Source organism: Manis pentadactyla, chromosome 3, assembly GCF_030020395.1.
Source record: "Manis pentadactyla isolate mManPen7 chromosome 3, mManPen7.hap1, whole genome shotgun sequence".
Lineage (NCBI taxonomy): Eukaryota > Metazoa > Chordata > Mammalia > Pholidota > Manidae > Manis > Manis pentadactyla.
In genome coordinates, this window is record NC_080021.1 from 151,184,424 (window position 1) to 151,206,162 (window position 21,739).

The 21,739-nt window shown below is 40.0% G+C and overlaps 1 protein-coding gene across 1 annotated transcript in view; it reads right to left on the bottom strand.

Moving 5' to 3' along the window:
- Positions 1 to 21,739, bottom strand: part of GDA (guanine deaminase) — an 80,255-nt gene that overhangs the window by 37,774 nt on the left and 20,742 nt on the right. The window contains exons 2-3 of the mRNA XM_036893455.2: positions 6,036 to 6,124; positions 1,139 to 1,310 (exon numbers count right to left, since the gene is read on the bottom strand). Coding sequence (XP_036749350.1) covers positions 1,139 to 1,310; positions 6,036 to 6,124 — 261 coding nt within the window. The remainder of the gene's footprint in view (positions 1 to 1,138; positions 1,311 to 6,035; positions 6,125 to 21,739) is intronic.

Below are 21,739 nucleotides of genomic sequence, written 5' to 3' on the forward strand. Positions count from 1 at the left end.
GGTGTTATGTGGATGCATGTTAAATACATATGATCCACAATGACACTGAATTTATAACTAAGCGAGACAAGTGCATAAATGACAGACAGCACTTGCTCTTACTCTTCAAGGCTTAAGTGATGCAAGACCAGGGAAACTGGCAGGATGGCTAGGTCACTGTACAAGGCTTATGATATTGTCACCATCACCTAGCCATTATGCTAACAGAAAAACCATCAATGGGTCCAACAAAAATACAGAAATGTTCAGACTAATTGTGCTGAACAGCAAGAGGTAGGGGTTAGATAAGAAGGTATTTGCAGAAGGTATTCCCAAGCAGAAGCTTTTCTGGTTGCTGAGTGTATTGAGCATAGAGTTGGAGTAGAAAGAATGGAACCGATTTTCTTGAGAGACAAGAAGGAAGGACATTTTCAGAGCGCTCAAAATATAGTTGGCACACACTCCAGCCACTGTTCTAGGACTGAACTAGCTCCATAGCTCCCTCTAGTGGTGCTAAGGCTAGTCACACTCCCACAAGCCCTGCAATAAGGGGTCATCCTATTTTCCCTCCTTGCAAGCAACCAACATAATGTGATATCTTTTCTAATTGTAATTTGAAATTTTAATTTTAAATTTCCTTGGATATTTTTTTAAAGCCAACACAGAGTGTGCTTACCATGTGTCAGGTACTATTCTCAAAACCTTACAAATATTAACTTGCTTAATTATCATAACAATCCTATAAAGAAGATACTGTCATTATCTCTATTTTTTTATAAATGGGGAAAATGAGTCACAGGACTTTCCAAAGGTTACACAGCTATCCCATATAGTCCCAGAACAGCACGGTGGATTGGCAGGAGTAAGGCAACACACATATGCATTCAACTGAAATTGAGTAAAGGAAAACACATGAAGTAAAAGATGGAGAGTAATGAGAGCCCACCAGATTGGGGATCTGGGGATTTGGATTCAGATTCTCTCTCCATGAGGAGGTGAGGTGCTCACAAACTCCGTGGACTGTGAAAAAACTAAAGACGTCTCTACAGTCCATTCTAGCCTTTAACTGTGTTTTATAATTAAAATCTGCCCCCAAGAAATGTGTGTTTCTGCAGGTGACGCAACAGAATATAGCACTATTCCCAAGCAGGATACTTACAACAACTCTGGTGTACACCTCCTCGGCAAAGTCCATGCTCTGGAATCTGTATTCCACCGGAAATGTGTACTTGGTCAGCCACTCCATAAGTGGCAGGTCTACATTACTCCCAGCAAAATAATACTGAGGGGCATGGATGTGTGTATCAATCAGCCCAGGCATGAAGAATTCGCTGGAAATGAAAATGAGAGGAAAAGAATCCATCAACATCGTTAGTCATTCTCGTTGTCCTTAAATCATGTTTTTTCTCACCAGTGATTTAATTGCTCATCCCACATAGGTGTAGAACTTGATAAAATCAGATGACTGTAAATTCTCCTATTATGTGGAGGTCAGGAAATAAAAGTGAGTGAAACTTTGCTAGGAAAAACGCAGATCCTAAGTTGGAATGGCTGATGTGAGGTTACCCAAAATGACAGACAGAGGAAAAAGGACCACACTGAGCAGAAGCAAAGCCGCCACTGCCCAACGGAGGGAGGAAGCGGCGATTTCATCCTCTGACTTGGTTCTCACCATTGGGGGTGGCAGGACCGAGCAAAGATGAGGGAGGAGGTCTTCAAAACTTCCAGAGCTGTGCTGAGGAGTGACATGCAAATCCCCGAGGATGACAGGACTGGAAACAGAGTGCCCGTGATTTTAGATCTGATAGTCATGATGACCTGGGCTGACTGCAAGAGATCTCATCCCTTCCCATGTGAGGTAGGAGCTGAGTTCTCAGACGAACAGCAAGAGCAAACTGAGGCAGCCTAGGGAGTGTCAGTGGGCGAGGGGTGCGCGTGGTTGAGTGAAGCAACAGGTGCAGTGCTACAGCCATTATCCAGATGCTACCGACCACTACCGTTACCCGGAGCCGTCGATTGGTTTTCATTTTTCCATTAATTCTTATAACAGAAATTCCTGGAAAGATGTTTCTAACTGTTTTCAGAGGTACTACCCACATGACTGAGGCAGCCCAATACTAACAGATACTTACAGCTTTTCTAAAGAACTAATCCAGTTCCCTGATGTCTGGTTAGTATCTAATCACACCCAAAAAGATATTTGTTAAAAGATAAGTTTGCATCAGCACCACTAACATCCTCAGGAAATACTAATTACATTTAATACACATAAGGAGACTGTACTCAAAACTTGACATAACAACAAATCCCTTACACTGCCAACACAGATGAATACCACCTACGTGGAGACAAAGCCGTGGGTATCTGTAAGTGCTTTATTTTTAAAAAATGAGAACTAGGTATGGTGGTGGTGATGACAGTGATAACGGGGACAGCAGGTGATGTTCACTGAAGGTGCACACATCCTAGGCACCATGTGCACCATCTCATCGGTGGGAGGTGGTCGGGGTTCAGATTAGATGTTGACTCACACTGCCTGATTTTGAATTCAGAGCCCACCTTAAACCAGCAACAGCATATTCAACATGTTATTTTACCTCTCTGTGATCAGTTTCCCCTTATGTAAAGTGGAGGTAGTAGTTAACACCATAGGGCTGTTGTGAGAATTGAGTCAACATGTGTGAAATCACCACCTTGGTCACGGAAAGCACTCAAAAAAATATTAGTTGTGATGATGTAATGCTCACAATAAACTTAGGAAGCAGCATTATTATTCTACATAAGAGATAAATGAAGCTCAGGAAATAGATGTAGCTTGAAAAAAACTGTAATCATTCAACTAGTCAGTCAGCTTCGGAAACGAGATTCAAGTCCAGGCAGTTTGCTGCAGGCTCGGGACCCGGCCAGTACCCTCTACGTGACGGACTGTCCATTCACTCTGGAAGTGAAGAGAGGTGGCTGCCCGCAGGTATGGCAGGAAGGCAGTACCCAGCAGGCCTGCAGTGTGGGGGCCAGGCCTGTCAGCTTCCTTCTTTTCATTTTACTTAATCACTACCCTAATTCCCTTAGAAAATTTTGACTTCCCCTAGATAAAAACCATTGTCTTCATATTCCCACCCTGTGGTACAAGACAGGCTACATCAGAACCTGAGGAAAAAGAACAATGCAAGCCTCTACGACACTGATCAAAACAGCCACCCTTTCTTTAATCAAGTGGCAAATGTTAATGGAAGTTCTACAATCAAAACACATGATGGTGTGCAAAGGCCTGAGCTGTCCAGTCTGTTGGCACACCATTGTCAATCCTCACCCACATGTCCTGTAGGGGATGCAATGACCCCATGGGCTTGGGGGCCCTGGGACATCTGAAAACGACCATTGTGTCACACAGAAGCATAAACATATAAAACAATCAACACAGATAGTGTCCTATCTTTATTGACATTTTGGTATTTTGCTCACTGTGGATTTTTTTGCATTCATTTTGACTTTTTGAAATACCTCATTAAACTATTATTTATCTTTATCACTAAGCTTTTTGCCCTCCCGCCCACCCCACCCTGAAATTTGTGCCCAAGGTAAATGCCTCGCCCTAATCCTGGCACTGCCAACCTCTCCATGGTCCATGGCCACAAGTTGATCCACTCTTGTCAAAACACTGCTCAGTGCTCCACTTGAAATTTTCATTAGAAAGAAAAATCCACATCACGCTGAGATAAACCTGTAGATACACTAAGTCTGTTAAACAGACTGTCAGAGACATCATCTTCTGTGGAATTTTCATTGTGACTTAAAGAAACTCAACTGCATGTATCCTGTGTGTTTGATGTAAGAACTACTTTGCATTCTAAATATGATTTTTCTTCAAAAACTTCAGTCTTCCATTGAAGTTCACATTTTTTTCTTACCTTGCCACTTGTTGTGTGTAGTTTTTATAGGCTCCCTAGAATCTGCATTTGTTTGATGGATTCACCTCCAAGCAGACTCATAATGAGGGACAGAAGGATGTGAAGACCCACAGATGGGTTCTTCCCTCTCCCACCCTCCAAACAGTCCACCATCCTCTCACCTCAGCCCAACCTCTGTCCCATCTACTCCTCAGCCTTCTTCTGACACCCTCATCATAAAAAGCATGCAAGCAGGCACATCAGTTGTTCCTCAACATATATTCTTAAGAAAATCTAGCAGAGGAAGCAGATGGTACCGGCAGAAGTAACTGCAATTCTCTCCATGCTCACTGGATTCATTTCCAGGCCCATAGCCAGCATATTGCCAAGTGCATAGAGAGGCAGTGGGGAGAGGGGAGAAGGCAGGAGATATGAGTACAGATGCAAGTGGAACAAAACCCCATCTCTCTGGACTGTGGTCAGCCTCTCTGCCCCAGAGCCTTTGGGGTGACCCAGTTCACAGCTCTGCTACAGTGGGCAAGGCATCCACAGTCCCCTAGGACAATCCTTGTGCTAACAGCCTAGGAGATGAGCTCAAAGAAGGGCAGTGGCTTGCTTTACGGGTAACAGCTGCAAAGCTGTAGCATGAGGATTCAAGCCAGGTGTCCTGATTCCTAGCTCAGTGTTGTCACTCTGTTACTCTAGAGTTACAGGGTCCCCAAGTTATAAAAATGTTTTTTAGAATGAAGATGATTTTTATTAGCTTTGGAACTTTCATTGACTTTGGAAACATACTTGGCCTGAAGTAAGATAAAATCTTTGAGTTTAAAAGAGTATTCCCATTTCTGAACCCTCCTACACTGTTGGGGGAATGTAAATTGGTGCAGCCACTGTGCAAAGCAATATGGAGGTTCCTCAAAAAACTAAAAAGAGAAATACCATTCAACCCAGTAATTCTGCTTCTAGGAATTTACCCAAAGAAAACAAAATTCCTGATCTAAAAAGATACATGCACTCCTATGTTTATTGTTGCATTATTTACAATAGCCAAGATATGGAAGCAACGTGTCTGTCAATAGATGAATGGATAAAGAAGATGTGGTGTATATATATATACAATGGAATATTGATCGACCATAAAAAAGAAATCCCGCCATTTGCAACAACATGGATCGACTTAGAGGGTATAATGCCAAGTGAAATAAGCCAGGCAGACAAAGACAAATATCATATGATTTCACTTACTTGTGGAATACAAAAACAAAACAAGATAAAATGAGCAAAATATCAGTAGACTTTTAGACATTGAGAAGTGACTGATGGTTACCATGGGGAGGGGTTGGGATAGGTGGGTAGGGAGGGTAAAGGGGATGAAGGGGCACAAAAATTCTCAGTCATAATATAACTTGGTCACAGGGATGGTAGCACAGCATGGAGAATATAGTCGATGATTCTGTAACATCTTCCTATGTTCACAGATAGTAACTGCACTCGTGGGGGTGAGGATTTAATAATATGGGTAACTGCTGAACCACTGTGCTGTATATTTGAAACCAATATAAAATTGTATATCGATGATACCTCAATAAAAAAAAGTATCCCCATTTCTATAAAACAAACCAACCAGATATAAAAAGAGTAAACCAATTAAAGGAAACACATTTTGAGCAAATATTAAAAACGACTCAATGTGGTTGGAACACAACATCGCAGTTCAGATGCACTTTTGGAGATGGGTCTTATCTAACCCCAAATCTCCCTCCTCTCCCTCCTGACAGTTTATATGTATCATGCTCTCTCTTTATTTCTTTTACAAAAGTCGTCACGACCTACCACTGTCACGCTTATGTATCTGTGCACTTGCTTTCTCTCTGTGTTCCCCATGGGCTGCAAACTCTGCAAGGACAAAGACTTTATAAATCATCTTCACCTCCAGATCCTAGTTTTTGTACATAGTAAGCTCAGCAAATGTTTGCTGAAGAAATAACTGAATGATGGCAGCCTCTAGTTCTCAAAGTTTCCATCCAGCAACTTTCTGTTCTCTATTTACCTTCTCCTTCCCATATCACCCCTCAAAGAAAAAAGCAGTCCTCTGTGTCTGTCAAGGCAGGTTTCTCATCCTTTGAGACTAGGCACCCAGCAGCAGGGAAGAGGCTGCCTGTGACTTACTGTTGGCTGAGCTCTCTTACTTCACATGGCTTGAAGCACCATTCTTTGGCCAGCTTTTCTTGTTGGGATGCTTCTTCTAAAAACACGATCTGTAAAGGAAAGAGAGAAAAAAAATCACAAATTAATGAACCATAGTCATTTGTTGTTATTGAATATCTAAATCTTTTTCAAAGGGACTAACCTGTAGTTGAGTTAATCTTAAAAGGTATTTGATACCAAATGGGACAGAGTTTAGAGGCAAAAAGACAGGAGTTTGCCTTTACTTCCTCAAAGAAGTAATCTGCAGGAAATGTCTCCTTTTCTGCCATTCTAGAGACAAGTATGTCTTCAAAAATTCTAATTTGAAGATAGAGGGTATTAAAAATGACTGACTGATACCTATTCCTCCCCACCCCACAAAACGATGAAAGGAAACCATTGCTTATAGAAAGTGTACCTCCCTGCAGATGCTTACAAGATTTTTGTTAGGCTGTTATGGGAAACCCAAGTCCAGAGTACAGTAGGATATCATGGGGCAACTCACTAACACTGAATATAACTGCATGTAAAATTGATTGCTTGACAATTGAATCTTGGCATGAATTATGTTGATGTTCTGGTTCCAGACATCTGCGATAAAGATGTCTGTTATATTTTTCTAGCACTGTGTATGAGTCACTAACAGAGTTCTCTCTTACGTGGGCCTTTGAGCCTGTGGGCCACAGCTGGGAAACCCTGGGTGGGTCTCTTAATCTCTCCTGGTCTGGTTTGCCCGTCTGCAAACTGGGGACACTGTCGGTACATACATCACAGGGCCATCGTAAGGACTAAATATGATAATTTCGGTGAAAAAGTTAGCACCTCCCTGGGAGGTTAAATGCTATATACATTATATCTACTGTTGATTCTTTTAGTACAGCGTGATTGCGTTCTCTGTAAAAATGGATTGTGAAGCCAGAACAAGAAAGAATGAAATATACATGCTGGAAATATCCTGCTTCATTTTAAAATGTGAGAATAAATGTTTCACAGAACATGAAATACTGAAAAAAACCTGGTAGATAAGATGTATCTAATTTAGAATCAAGGCAATATATTGTGAGAAAAATAGTTTGTGAGACCAAAAATAAAATAAAACAAATGTCGACTACTTTTCAATTCATTGAAGATATCCTTTTTTTTGAAAGTTGAGATTTTTATCAGAAGACAACATGAAAATGTAATTCCTACTAAGGAAAGGTGATTTGATGATTCTAAAAATATATTTGAATCACAAATATCAAAGCAGATACAGAAGTAATCAAGACCCACAAAAGAACAGAATTTATCAAACTCAGAGCTGATTTACCATTAAAGCTGTAATTAAATAAAATATTTGTAAGGCAAAACATTCACACATTTGAAAATACACTTGAAATAAATGATTTTTGAGGAAAATATAAATAATGAAAATTTATTCTGGAAAGACAGGAAAACTGAATGAATCTAGTAACCCTAGAAGAAACAAAGGACATTTTATTAATCCTTTAGGAAAGCTCATGCTGTCTAATAGAAATAAAATGCCTGTCATAAATGCAAGTGACATCTGTAATTTTAAATTTTCTTATACTACACTAAAAATGTAAAAGGCATCAGGTAAATTTAATAATGTGCTCTATTTAACAACATAGGTGGCCATGATAAAAGATTATCACATTAACATGAAATCAACATAGAAGTTATTAATTTTACTCTTTTGGCACTTAGTCTTTAAAACCCAGGGTCTGTTTTGCATTTAAAGTTCATTTCGATCTGGTTGCTAAATTTTTATCAGATATACTTCATCTGTACATCTAGGCTTTAGTTAATTTACTAAAAAATGGACCCACATACTCAGGCTGTTTCAAAAACAAGCTTTCCAAAACTGAGATGAGTATCAACTCTTAAACAGAAAATTATATTAAAAATAAAAACAAGAAATCAAAAGTTAAAAAATGTAGTTCCTCAGTCACACCAGACACATTTCAGGTGCTCAATATGTGCACGTGGCTAGCAGCTGCTGTCTTGGGCGGTGCGTGTTTGGAGAATTTCACAGTAGAGCCCTTTCTACCACACAAAGAACATAGCCTTTACCTATGCTAACTAAAGAGCTACAGGGCATGGAAAAGAATGAACACCTCTTTGTTTCCACATCTAGCTCAATCCCCACACCAAAACCTGACACAGTGCACACACATATATGAACACAAATATGCAGAGAGCAAAAATTACAAGTCAGTGCCATTTGTTGTTTAGTAACACAGATGCAAAAATGATCCCAATGATATACTAGCAATAAAAAGTAAAAATGTATTAAAATAATAATTCAGAATATCCACAGCATGTTAGCCTCAATTGTTTTGACCAAGCAAGACATATCTACCAACTTAGAACAGGTGTCAGTACTGTGGTTGGGCAAGGAGACTGCTAGAAGAAATTAAACCTATCAGCCCTCTTTTCTGTTGTCATCAGTTGACACTCATACCAGAACTGGCCTGCTCATCACATACACACCAGGAATCCTAATCTGTACCATTATCTTCATAAAGCTCTGTACTTCCTGTCCCCAAATGAGTTCCCACCACTCTCCACTTACCAAAAACCTTCACTGTGACCTCTTGTCACTGCCCCTCCGTAAGCAATAATCCGCTGTCTTCAGTGTGTCCTTCTGAGATTCCCCCTTCTAATAACTGGGGCTTTCATCCTGAGGACGTGGCTTCCCTTATGCTTCTCAGATGGCAGGTATTCATATTCATCAGGGTCAGGCAATGAGTTTGGTACCTTTACTACCCACCAGGGCCATTTCCAAACCATTTTCCCTGCAGCTTCCTGCAAACAAAGCTCCTTCAAAACCTGCCCCTTTCAGCTTTCAAGAGAACTTCCCTCACATTTTATTGCTTTCTTTTACCAAACTTGCTCTCGGTTCAGATTTGTTGATACCTGCCCCACACTCTTTGTCTCCACTACAAGCCCTGCTTTTCCTAAAGTATCATCATGGACAACCCTTTGACTACATGGCCACCTACTTCCATGAACTCATCCTCAGTGACTTGTGCATGAACAAATGAAGGTCACGGACTTCAGGTCACGGCCACACCTTGGACATGTTCATGACCCGTAACTACTCCACCTCCAAAACTCCTGAATCACACATCTGACCACAATTTCCTCACTTTCCCGTTTGCCATTTCAACTACTCCAACCCATCTTTCATCCTTTACATTCTCCCCAGTCCATTAGTGGTCATCTTTCAACGTTTTCCTTGTACAGCTTATAGTCCACCCTCTAGGATTTCATGTTTCTTATGTCTTTAAGTCAATAAACATCTGTTAAAAGGTCAACCCAACTGAACCCAACTCTGAGCTGCACATGCAGAGCCACACAGCTGTGCAGCAAAGCACACAGCATGGCAGATGGAATGACCATAATCACCAAGGTCAAATGTACCCCTACCAATGCCTGTGTCCAGCCCCTAACATATTTCTCTAGAACTGTGATCTTTACTTTCAATAAACTTACAGAAGACCTAACTGCTTAACCACTGACAGATCATTGCAAATATTTTTTGGTGCTAGATTAATGTGTAATTTTTATCAAATAACTCAAAAAGAGCTCAACAATTGATACTGGTATAATTAAACTCCCCAATTCCCTTCTATTTGATTTATGTGAAAATGTTTCCCAGGATTTACATCTATAAAAAATGAAAATATGAAAAAAAATGATGCTGTCCCTATTTCATTCTAACGAGTAACACTCATCCATAGATAATCCATAGATATATTATCGAGTTGGAGGGGAAAAAAGTCTTTTTATTTTACATTTAACAAATCACCTTTCAAAATGTGTAATACACATTTTTTAATTTCCTTATGGTCCCAGGAAACTTTAAACATTTAAATTTATACACAGAAATTTTATTGTAATGTTGATCAATACAAGACTTTCAAATGTAAAACTACTGTATTAGCACAACCTCTAATGAAAGCAGAACAGAATTAATAATTCAAGAAGAAAAAGGGACTACATAGGATTTCAGATCATTAAAGAGTGAGTTCACAATCATTAAAAAAGAGATTAAGGTAAATATCAAATCACTATATTTTTATTCCATTAGATAAAAGTAATGTCACAGTTCAGTTTTAACATGTATATATTTTACACTTTGCTACAAATTATGGGCTTTATATGTATTTAAATTCAATAAATATTACATATGCCAACTTTTTAAAGTGCAAAAGCATATAAACTGATTCAAAATTCTTTTAGGGGCATATTAGTTAAAAAAAAATGTGAAGAGCATTTCTCAAGTCAACTTATGTTTCAGCCCTTCACCATGATACCTTCAAATCCACCTACTCTTTAAATCTCTCACTTCATTTATTTCAAAAGAGAATATCACACATGCACCATAGTGGAAAATTGCTAATAATTTCAAAGTCAGTCAATAAGGTATTGGTTAAATACGACTAAACACTACAGCAATTAAAAGTGGCACTTAAGATCAGTATTTACTGAATAGAAAATTATCCTTGATACAGTTTTAAGGTGCTTTCTAAAATGAAGGTTACTAGAGACCTTGTATGGTGCAATCACATTTTTATAAGAACACAGTATGTGTGCTGGGGAGATGTGTCTAAATGTGGACAAGGATTATTATCTCTTTACACTGGAATTTGGGGGTAATGTTTTTGCCTTCATCTTTACAGCCTTTTAGGTTCAAAATTGTTAATAATAAATGTTTTATTATAGCTAAAGAGGTAAAATTCATTCCATTTTATATGAATATGAAAATGTAAAGAAAAAAATGGAAATACAAAAATATAATCTCTAGTCATGGAGCCTATGGCTGGGGAGTGAAGACAGGTAGGCAGATACTGAATGAGACCAGGAAGGAAGGTAGCAGACCCTGTGGTTCAGGTGGTAAGACAGTGGGTGTGGTCGATGGAGGTTTCAAAGAAAAGGCAGAACTCCAAGGATGAGTAGGATTTGGTACTTGGTAAGTATCCAGGGTTAGAGGCAACGGAAAGGAAGAGGTAAATAGTGATAGCAGCAGAGGCACAAAAGCAAAAAGCTACAAGATATGTTACAAACAGGAGTGTACTTTAAATACCATTGGAGCAACAGGTTGGAGATAACCTTTATTCACAATCAAGTACTTAACAAATTTTCTTTTCTTGCGCTTATTTGTGTATTCACTCAACAGCTACTGACTGAATGCCCCCTGTGTGAGAAGCACTATTCCAGGAACTTGGGATGGTACATCAGAAGATGACTATAAGATACATTGCATATGTTAATGAGTGCTGTGATGAAAAATAAAGCAAGATAAACGGATGAGATAAAATGTGGGGTGTGATGGTCCCTCTGAGAAATCATGCTTGAGTCTTGCGAATGAACCGCTTATATAATCAGGAAGAGCAGTGCAGGCAGAGGGAACAGTCGGTACAAGGGCCCTAAGGGGTATATTTAAATGGAATTGAATTAGATGCTTAGCATGTTTACAAACATCAGGAATGCTGGTGGGGATACAGAACAGGGACTAGAAGAAGGAGTGGTAGGAACTGGGACAGAGGAGGTAGTCAGGAGCTTTGTAGGCCATGGTACAGACTTGAGGTTTATTTTTAGGGAATCCCTAAAAAATATCTGGAAAATGAATGTGGCAAAATTACAAAATATCACTGATATTTTCTTTATTGGGCAATGGTTCTTTCATCCTGAGGTCATCTGGTCCTATATGGCCATTCACTAATTTATTCATTCACCATCAAGTGAGCACCTATGAGGGCCCACAGCCTTCCTCTTCACAGGCCACCACCGAGGTGCCCGACAAGCACAGACAGAAATGACTCCAAGCCAAGTTTCATGAGCTCATGAGATCACAGATTGTGCCAGCTGGCAGGACCTCCTCTTACCTCCTCGTTTTCCAGAGGAGGAAGTTGAGTCCCTTCTGTTAAGCAAACAACACCAAGTGCTCTCTTACTGGCAACTGGGGCTATTTAGGATGAGCAATAATGAGAATGTCAGGAGTACTAAAGCCAACAGCAGATGAGTAATGACTGTCAACTAATGAAAAAAAATCTCTGCAAGATGAAGGCTTCAAACGTAAGATGGTAAATTTGGGCAAGAGATCTGTGGCTACAGGACAGAGTAAACTCCTCTGCAGACCATTGTGAAGTAGCCTGGCCAGCTGACAAAATAAGGTAACATATCACAATCCATTAGATAAAGTCCACACAGAGGCACTGCAATGGGATGTAGAATCAGAAAAGAATATGAGGCCTCAAAATTTTCTGAAGCTTTTTATAATTTTTGCAATGATTTAAAAATAAAAATGGTTAACTACAAAACAAATAATATATTGCACAGAAACAAAATTTTTAAAGTGAAAATATAAGGAAAAGTAAGGACATGAGAGATATAAAATTGAGGACAATGGATCCCTCAGGGTGGAAAGGGAAAGCAGTGGGTGGAAAGGACATCTAGGGGCTTCAGAGGTAACCAACAGTTCATCATGTCTTCATTCTTTACACCTTACATGGGTATCATAGCTGTTCTTTTTGTATATGAGCAAATATATGAACAAAAACAAATTCTCTGCTCACAATAAATGTTATTTTTTTAAAACATCAGAACCTGTACCATATAAAGTGCTCAACCTGGAAATCTGTAGAACAACTAAATGACCAAGAAGGAAAGCTACAGCAGGGGTGGAGGCAATGAGGAAACACAGATCTAAGGCTTATAGCACCTGACACCAGCCAGCTGACCTGAGGTCACATGGGGCCCTTGTTCTCACCAGCAGTCAGTAATGTGCTGGAACAACCTTTACATGCACCTGATAGTCTGTGAATGCCTTTGGGATCAAACTGTTACTCTCCACCTTATTTGTCTCCTAAATGCAGAATCCCTTGATGCTTTAAACAATTGGTGGAACGAGGAAACTGCTTAGAAGGGTGTGTGATTATCGCCAAGCACTGAGTCCAATTCACCACAAATCTCAAAGCTAAGATCAAATGACCCATTTGAGTCCTGGAATCATTAAACAAGACAATAATTTCAGCAGCTGCCTCACAACCGTCCTCTTTAGAGACTAAATTCAGCAAGTGGACAGCTGAGAATGAATTTAAGAAAAGCACTCACTCTGTGCTTTGAAAACTGCAAGGCAATATCAACAGTGGAAAAGTTTATCTCAACAGACAACATCAGATTCATAGATAATGATACGAAAATGCAGGACTGCACAAAACTACTGGGTACACAAGCTGACCCCTTGGGTCATGTTTTTAAAAGCACGAAATCTGCCCTGAAGACCTATTACAGGTTGAATTGTGTCTCCCCAAAATTCGTATGTCAAAGTCCTAAACACCCAGTACTCCAGAATGTGCCTGGATTGGAGATAAGATCTTTACAGAGGAAATCAAGTAAAATGAAGCCAGTAGGGTGGGCCCTCATTCAATATGACTGATATCCTCAAAAAAAGGGGACATGTGGCTACAAGAATCCATGCATAATGGGAAGATAATATGAAGAGAAAAAGGGAGAAGACAACCATTGCCAAGACATGGAGAGAGGCCTGGGACAGATCCTTCCCTCATGGCCCTCAGAAGGAACCAGTCCTGTGGAGACCTGGATCTCAGACTTCCAGCCTCCAGAACTGGGAGACAATAAATTTTTGTTGTTTAAACAACCTAGTTTGTGGTGCTATTATAATAGCCCTAGCAAACTAATACAAGACCCTATGAGAAATGGGGGGCTGTAAGACTAAATAAATTAACAAAGGAAAAACACTGCAGAAATCCTCTTTTTTTTTGAGGTCTGAAAAGTCTGAGGTGCTAATAAATACACTTCACTTACTGAAGAATCAATATTCTGCTGTTTACTAGCTCTGTGGACAAAGGTACATCCCTTAACCTTTCAGATTTAACTTTTTGAAAATATGGTAACAATATCTCCCATCTCCTTTCAACCCTAGAAAGACAAAATATTTTAAAATGGAGATATGTAGATGACTCCATGAACTGTAAAAGTTCTCTGTAAACATAAGGTATTATCAGTAGTGTTAATTTTGATACAGTAACTACAGTGGTATTTCAGGAGAAAACTGCTGGCATAACGTGCTTTGGTTATGAGAGTTAATTTTATTGTGCAAGCTTGAAAGAGGTAAACTGCATGACAGCAGATTTGGAAAAATTCATATCTGGTTGTATCTCCCCACTTAAAAGATTTTTTAATAGGATGAGGGAAGCATGGCTGGAAAGCTCTAGAGACATATCACCAACCTTTGCCCCAACCATATTTTTATTAATAGCTTAGATGTGAAAAGAATAACATTTTGGAAGGGATAGTTTGTTTTCTAGACAGCAAAATCAAGTTTTAAAAAGATATCCACGGAAGATAGCAGCATGAGTAGTTCAGAGGAAATCTCCTCCCCAAAACATATATATTTATGAAAACACAATAAATACAACTATTCCTAAAAGAGACACCAGTGGATACAGTACAACAGCCAGGATACATCTACATCTGTGAGAACTCAACATCACACGAAGGGGGTAAGATACAAGCTGCGGCCAGGCGGGACCCGGCGGGAAGAAAGGAGTTGGAACGGGGAGGGAGTGAAAGCCCAGGGCTGCTAAACAACCAGCTCTAGAAATCCACACCCGAAACACAGACACAAGGTGCAGGGGGTGCTGGATATTAGAGAAACAGAAAAGCAAAACCTGTGGGCAGGTCCCCACAACCAGTGCCCCTGAGAAAAAAGAAAAGCAAGTGCTTTCTCCAAGTCTTGAAGAGACAGGGACTCCGTAGCTGGACAAAGTCATCCCGGCACACTTAGCCAGCAGCTGGGAATCCCAGGGAACCTTAGGCACCCTAAACCCTGGGGAGGCAGCGCAGCTCTGAAGCCCCTCACGGCACTAAGCAGCCTGCCAGTCATTCCTCCAACTGGCGAGGACACCGACACACCAGCCCAGTAGTGGGAGAGTGGCAGCACATGCCGGGGGCGGCAGCACCGGAAGGGACAGGGAGCAGATCGCGAGCGCCAATGGTGCCAGAGGGGACCAGGAGAGGCTGGTGCGAGCCCGCAGCGGCGGCGACCGAACAGCCCGGGTGCGGCTCGCACGCACCAGCGGCAATGGAGCCAGAGAAGCCTGGTAGAGGCCCACGCAGAAGAGCCCCGCGTGCACCTGCAGTGGAGCCAGAGGGAGCAGGTGTGCTCCCAGCAGCTGACCGGAATCCCAGCCCAATGCACAGCTGCCCGGGCCAGACCCAAAGGCCGCTGCTGGCACACAGCTGCCCAGCAGGGGCGCTGCTATCACAGAGGAGCGCACCTGGTGTGCCTGCCACTCCCCACAGGGCTCCGCGGTGCCCTGATGGAGACCCCGCCCACAGCAGCTTAGGGGACTAACCCGGTGGCTGCTCCAGGAGTGTGAGTAACCGACACAAGAAGCAGAGAAGAGCAAGGCATCCAGCAAGCAGGAAAGGACTTTCTTCTCCCAACTGCCACACCTGCAACCTGCCTACAGCCACTGCTATCACCATGAAAAGGCAAAAAAATTTAGTCAGTCCAAGATAGTTCAGACAACACCTGAGAGAGGATCTGCAGAGACAGACCTAGCCAGTCTCCCTGAAAAAGAATTCAAAATAAAAATCATAAACATGCTGACAGAGCTGCAGAGAAATATGCAAGAGCTAAGGGATAAAGTCCAGAGGGAGATTACAGAAGTGAAACAAACTCTGGAAGGATTTATAAGCAGAATGGATAACATGCAAGAGGCCATTGATGGAACAGAAACCAGAGAACAGGAACGCATAGAAGCTGATACAGAGAGAGATAAAAGGATCTCCAGGAATGAAACAAGATTAAGAGAACTGTGTGACCAATCCAAAAGGAACAATATCCACATTATAGGGGTACCAGAGGAAGAAGAGAGAGAAAAAGGGATAGAAAGTGTTTTTGAAGAAATAATTGCTGAGAACTTCCCCAAACTGGGGGAGGAAATAGTTGCTCAGACTACGGAGGCCCACAGAACTCCCAACAGAAGAGACCCAAAGAGGACAACACCAAGACATATAATAATTAAAATGGCAAAGATCAAGGACAAGGACAGAGTATTAAAGGAAGCCAGAGAGAGAAAAAAGGTCACCTACAAAGGAAAACCCATCAGGCTATCATCACACTTCTCAACAGAAACCTTACAGGCCAGAAGAGAATGGCATGATATATTTAATGCAATGAAACAGAAGGTCCTTGAACCAAGGATACTGTATCCAGCCCGATTATCATTTAAATATGAAGGAGGGATTAAACAATTTCCACACAAGCAAAAGCTGATGGAATTTGCCTTCCACAAACCACCTCTACAGGGTATCTTAGAGGGACTGCTCTAGATGGGAGCATTCCTAAAAAGAGCACAGAACAAAACACCCAACATATGAAGAATGGAGGAGGAGGAATAAGAAGCGAGAGAAATAATCATCAGACTGTTTATAATAGCTCAATAAGCAAGTTAAGTTAGACAGTAAGGTAGTAAACAAGCTAACCTTGACCCTTTGGTAACCACGAATCTAAAGCCTGCAATGGCAATAAGTACATATCTTTCAATAATCACCCTAAATGTAACTGGACTGAATGCACCAATCAAAAGACACAGAGTAATAGAATGGATAAAAAAGAAAGACCCATCTCTATGCTGCTTACAAGAGACTCACCTCAAACCCAAAGACATGCACAGATTAAAAGTCAAGGGATGGAAAAAGATACTTCATGCAAAAAACAGGGAGAAAAAAGCAGGTGTTGCAATACCAGCATCAGACAAAATAGACTTCAAAATAAAGAAAGTAACAAGAGATAAAGAAGGACATTACATAATGATAAAGGGCTCAGTCCAACAAGAGGATATAACCATTATAAACATATATGCACCCAATACAGGGGCACCAATATATATGAAACAAATACTAACAGAATTAAAGGAGGAAATAGAATGCAATGCATTCATTTTGGGAGACTTTAACACACCACTCAATCCAAAGGACAGATCCACCAGACAGAAAATAAGTAAGGACACAGAGGCACTGAACAACACACTAGAACAGATGGACCTAATAGACATCTATAGAACTCTACATCCAAAAGCAAGAGGATACACATTCTTCCCAAGTGCACATGGAACATTCTCCAGAATAGACCACATACTAGGCCACAAAAAGAGCCTCAGTAAATTCCAAAAGATTTAAATCCTACCAACCAACTTTTCAGACCACAAAGGTATAAAAGTAGAAATCAATTGTACAAAGAAAGCAAAAAGGCCCACAAACACATGGAGGCTTAACAACATGCTACTAAATAATCAATGGATCAATGACCAAATTAAAATGGAGATCCAGCAATATATGGAAACAAATGACAACAACAACACAAAGCCCCATCTTCTGTGGGACACAGCAAAAGCAGTCTTAAGAGGAAAGTATATAGCAATCCAGGCATATTTAAAGAAGGAAGAACAATCCCAAATGAATAGTCTAATGTCACAATTATCGAAATTGGAAAAAGAAGAACAAATGAGGCCTAAGGTCAGCAGAAGGAGGGACATAATAAAGATCAGAGAAGAAATAAATAAAATTGAGAAGAATAAAACAGTAGAAAAAATCAGTGAAACCAAGAGCTAGTTCTTCAAGAAAATAAACAAAATAGATAAGCTTCTAGCCAGACTTATTAAGAGAAAAAGAGAGTCAACACACATCAACAGAATCAGAAACGAGAAAGGAAAAATCACGATGGACCCCACAGAAATAGAAAGAATTATTAGAGACTACTATAAAAACCTATATGCTAACAGGCTGGAAAACCTAGGAGAAATGGACAACTTCCTAGAAAAATACAACCTTCCAAGACTGACCCAAAAAGAAACAGAAAATCTATACAGACCAATTACCAGCAATGAAATTGAATCAGTAATCAAAAAACTACCCAAGAACAAAATCCCCGGGCCAGATGGATTTACCTCAGAATTTTATCACACATACAGAGAAGACATAATACCCATTCTCCTTAAAGTTTTCCAAAAAATAGAAGAGGAGGGAATACTCCCAAAATCATTCTATGAAGCCAACATCACTCTAATAACAAAACCAGGCAAAGACCCCACCAAAAAAGAAAACTACAGACCAATATCCCAGATGAACGTAGATGCAAAAATACTCAACAAAATATTAGCAAACCGAATTCAAAAATACATCAAGAGGATCATACACCATGACCAAGTGGGATTCATCCCAGGGATGCAAGGATGGTACAACATTCAAAAATCCATCAACATCATCCACCACATCAACAAAAAGGACAAAAACCACATGATCATCTCCATAGATGCTGAAAAAGCATTCGACAAAATTCAACATCCATTCATGATAAAAACTCTCAACAAAATGGGTATAGAGGGCAAATACCTAAACATAATGAAGGCCATATATGATAAACCCACAGCTAACATCATACTGAACAGCGAGAGGCTGAAAGCTTTTCCTCTGAGATTGGGAACAAGAAAGGGATGCCCACTCTCCCCACTGTTATTTAACATAGTACTGGAGGTCCTAGCCACGGCAATCAGACAAAACAAAGAAATACAAGGAATCCAGATTGGTAAAGAAGAAGTTAAACTGTCACTATTTGCAGATGACATGATATTGTACATAAAAACCCTAAAGACTCCACTGCAAAACTACTAGAACTAATATCAGAATTCAGCAAAGTTGCAGGATACAAAATTAACACACAGAAATATGCAGCTTTCCTATACACTAACAATGAACTAATAGAAAGAGAAATCAGGAAAAGAATTCCATTCACAATAACATCAAAAAGAATAAAATACCTAGGAATAAACCTAACCAAGGAAGTGAAAGACCTATACCCTGAAAACTACAAGACACTCTTAAGAGAAATTAAAGAGCACACTAACAAATGGAAACTCAGCCCATGCTCCTGGCTAGGAAGAATTAATATCGTCAAAATGGCTATCCTGCCCAAAGCAATATACAGATTCAATGCAATCCCTATCAAATTACCAACAGTATTCCTCAATGAACTGGAACGAATAGCTCAATAATTCATATGGAACTGCCAAAGACCCCGAATAGCCAAAGCAATCCTGAGAAGGAAGAATAAAGTGGGGGGGATCTCGCTCCCCAACTTCAAGCTCTACTACAAAGCCACAGTAATCAAGACAATTTGGTACTGGCACAAGAACAGAGCCACAGACCAGTGGAACAGAATAGAGACTCCAGACATTAACCCAAACATATATGCCAATTAATATATGATAAAGGAGCCATGGACATACAATGGGGAAATGACAGTCTCTTCAACAGATGGTGCTTGCAAAACTGGACAGCTACATGTAAGAGAATGAAACTGGATCACTGTCTAACCCCATACACAAAAGTAAATTTGAAACGGATCAAAGACCTGAATGTAAGTCATGAAACCATAAAACTCTTAGAAAAAAACATAGCCAAAAATCTCATGGACATAAACATGAGTGACTTCTTCATGAACATATCTCCCCAGGCAAGGGAAACAAAGGCAAAAATGAACAAATAGGACTACATCAAGCTAAAAAGCTTCTGTACAGCAAAGGACAAAATCAATAGAACAAAAAGGTATCCTACATTATGGGAGAATATATTCATTAATGACAGTTCCGATAAAGGATTGACATCCAAAATATATAAAGAGCTCACACACCTCAACAAACAAAAAGCAAATAATCCAATTAAAAAATGGGCAGAGGAGCTGAAAAGACAGTTCTCTAACGAAGAAATCCAGATGGCCAACAGGTACATGAAAAGATGCTCCACATCACTAATCATCAGAGAAATGCAAATTAAAACCACAATGAGATATCACCTCACACCAGTAAGGACCACCATCATCGAAACGACAAACAGCAACAAGTGTTGGCGAGGTTGTGGAGAAAGGGGAACCCTCCTACACTGCTGGTGGGAATGTAAATTAGTTCAACCATTGTGGAAAGCAGTATGGAGGTTTCTCAGAATGCTCAAAATAGAAATACCATTTGACCCAGGAAATCCACTTCTAGGAATTTACCCTAAGAATGCAGCACTCCAGTTTGAAAAAGACAGATGCACCCCTATGTTTATTGCTGCACTATTTACAATAGCCAAGATATGGAAGCAACCTAAATGTCCATCAGTAGATGAATGGATAAAGAAGATGTGGTACATATACACAATGGAATATTTCTCAGCCATAAGAAAAAAACAGATCCTACCATTTGCAACAACATGGATGGAGCTAGAGGGTATTATGCTCAGTGAAATAAGCCAGGCGGAGAAAGACAAGTACCAAATGATTTCACTCATATGTGGAGTATAAGAACAAAGGAAAACTGAAGGAACAAAACAGCAGCAGAATCACAGAACCCAAGAATGGACTAACAGTTACCAAAGGGAAAGGGACAGGGGAGGATGGGTGGGAAGGGAGGGATAAGGGTGGGGAAAAAGAAAGAGGGCATTATGATTAGCATATATATTGCATGGGGGGCACAGGGAACATTGTGCAACACAGAGAAGACAAGTAGTGATTTTACAGCATCTTACTACACAGATGGACAGTGACTGTGAAGGGGTATGTGGAGGGGACTTGGTGAAGGGGGGAGCCTAGTAAACATAATGTTCTTCATGTAATTGTAGATTAATGATAACAAAATAAAATAAATTAAAATAAAAAGATATCCACAAGATTAATGATACCGAAATTTAAAAAATAAAAAAATAGAAAAAGATATCCACAGGTGAAGACTAACAAGATGAAGCTTCAGAGGAATATAAGTAAAATCTGACACCTACATTTAAGTAAAATCTAATGCACAAGGTAAATATGTCTGAGACTTGATAATAGGAATTCAAAATAAGCAAGGTAGAATAGTTGTAAAAATAAACTGTAACTCAGGTCAGTTTGCAGAAATACAAGCAGTCCTTACTTTGCATGGTTCTGACATATGTACATTTCAGACAGGACAGTTTAGTTATTAAACAACACAATCCTTCAATAATATGGTTCAAATATCAGTTACCATGGCCTATTAACTTTGACTGCCTAAAGTACAAACTTGGCATCCAGCTCTTCAGTCCACACATCACTACATATGTAACAGACGTGCATCATGATCAATGACCAATCACGTCACCTCTTCCAAAGTCTGTGGTGACTGGTCACTGTACTCAGTTTAGGCACATGGCAAAGCATGTAGATGTATTGCTTCCTTGTCCAGTAGCAAACTATATGGCATTTTTCAAAAATGGGTAATCGAAAGTGAATTGTTTAACAAAGAAGAGAGTACAGCAAAGAAATGAAAAGTGATTAACACAAGAAGTGAAATTTGAATCTACCAAACATGGATTTACAGATGCAAAAGCTGACCGTGGTAATGTGGACACTGCCACCATTCAAGAAACTCTACATCTACAGCCAGAGGAACTTAACAGAGTTGAACTTACTGACAGCAATGAGGATAGTGACTGAAGATGTCTCACAGGAAGTAACACCAGCAAAAAAATTCCCATTAAAGGAACTCTCAGAGAAATATCTTATGAAACTTCACCATGCTGAGACCTCAAAGGATAAAATGTCAGCAGCTGATCCAAATTTATAAAGCAGGATGAGATATGCCAGGGCAAAT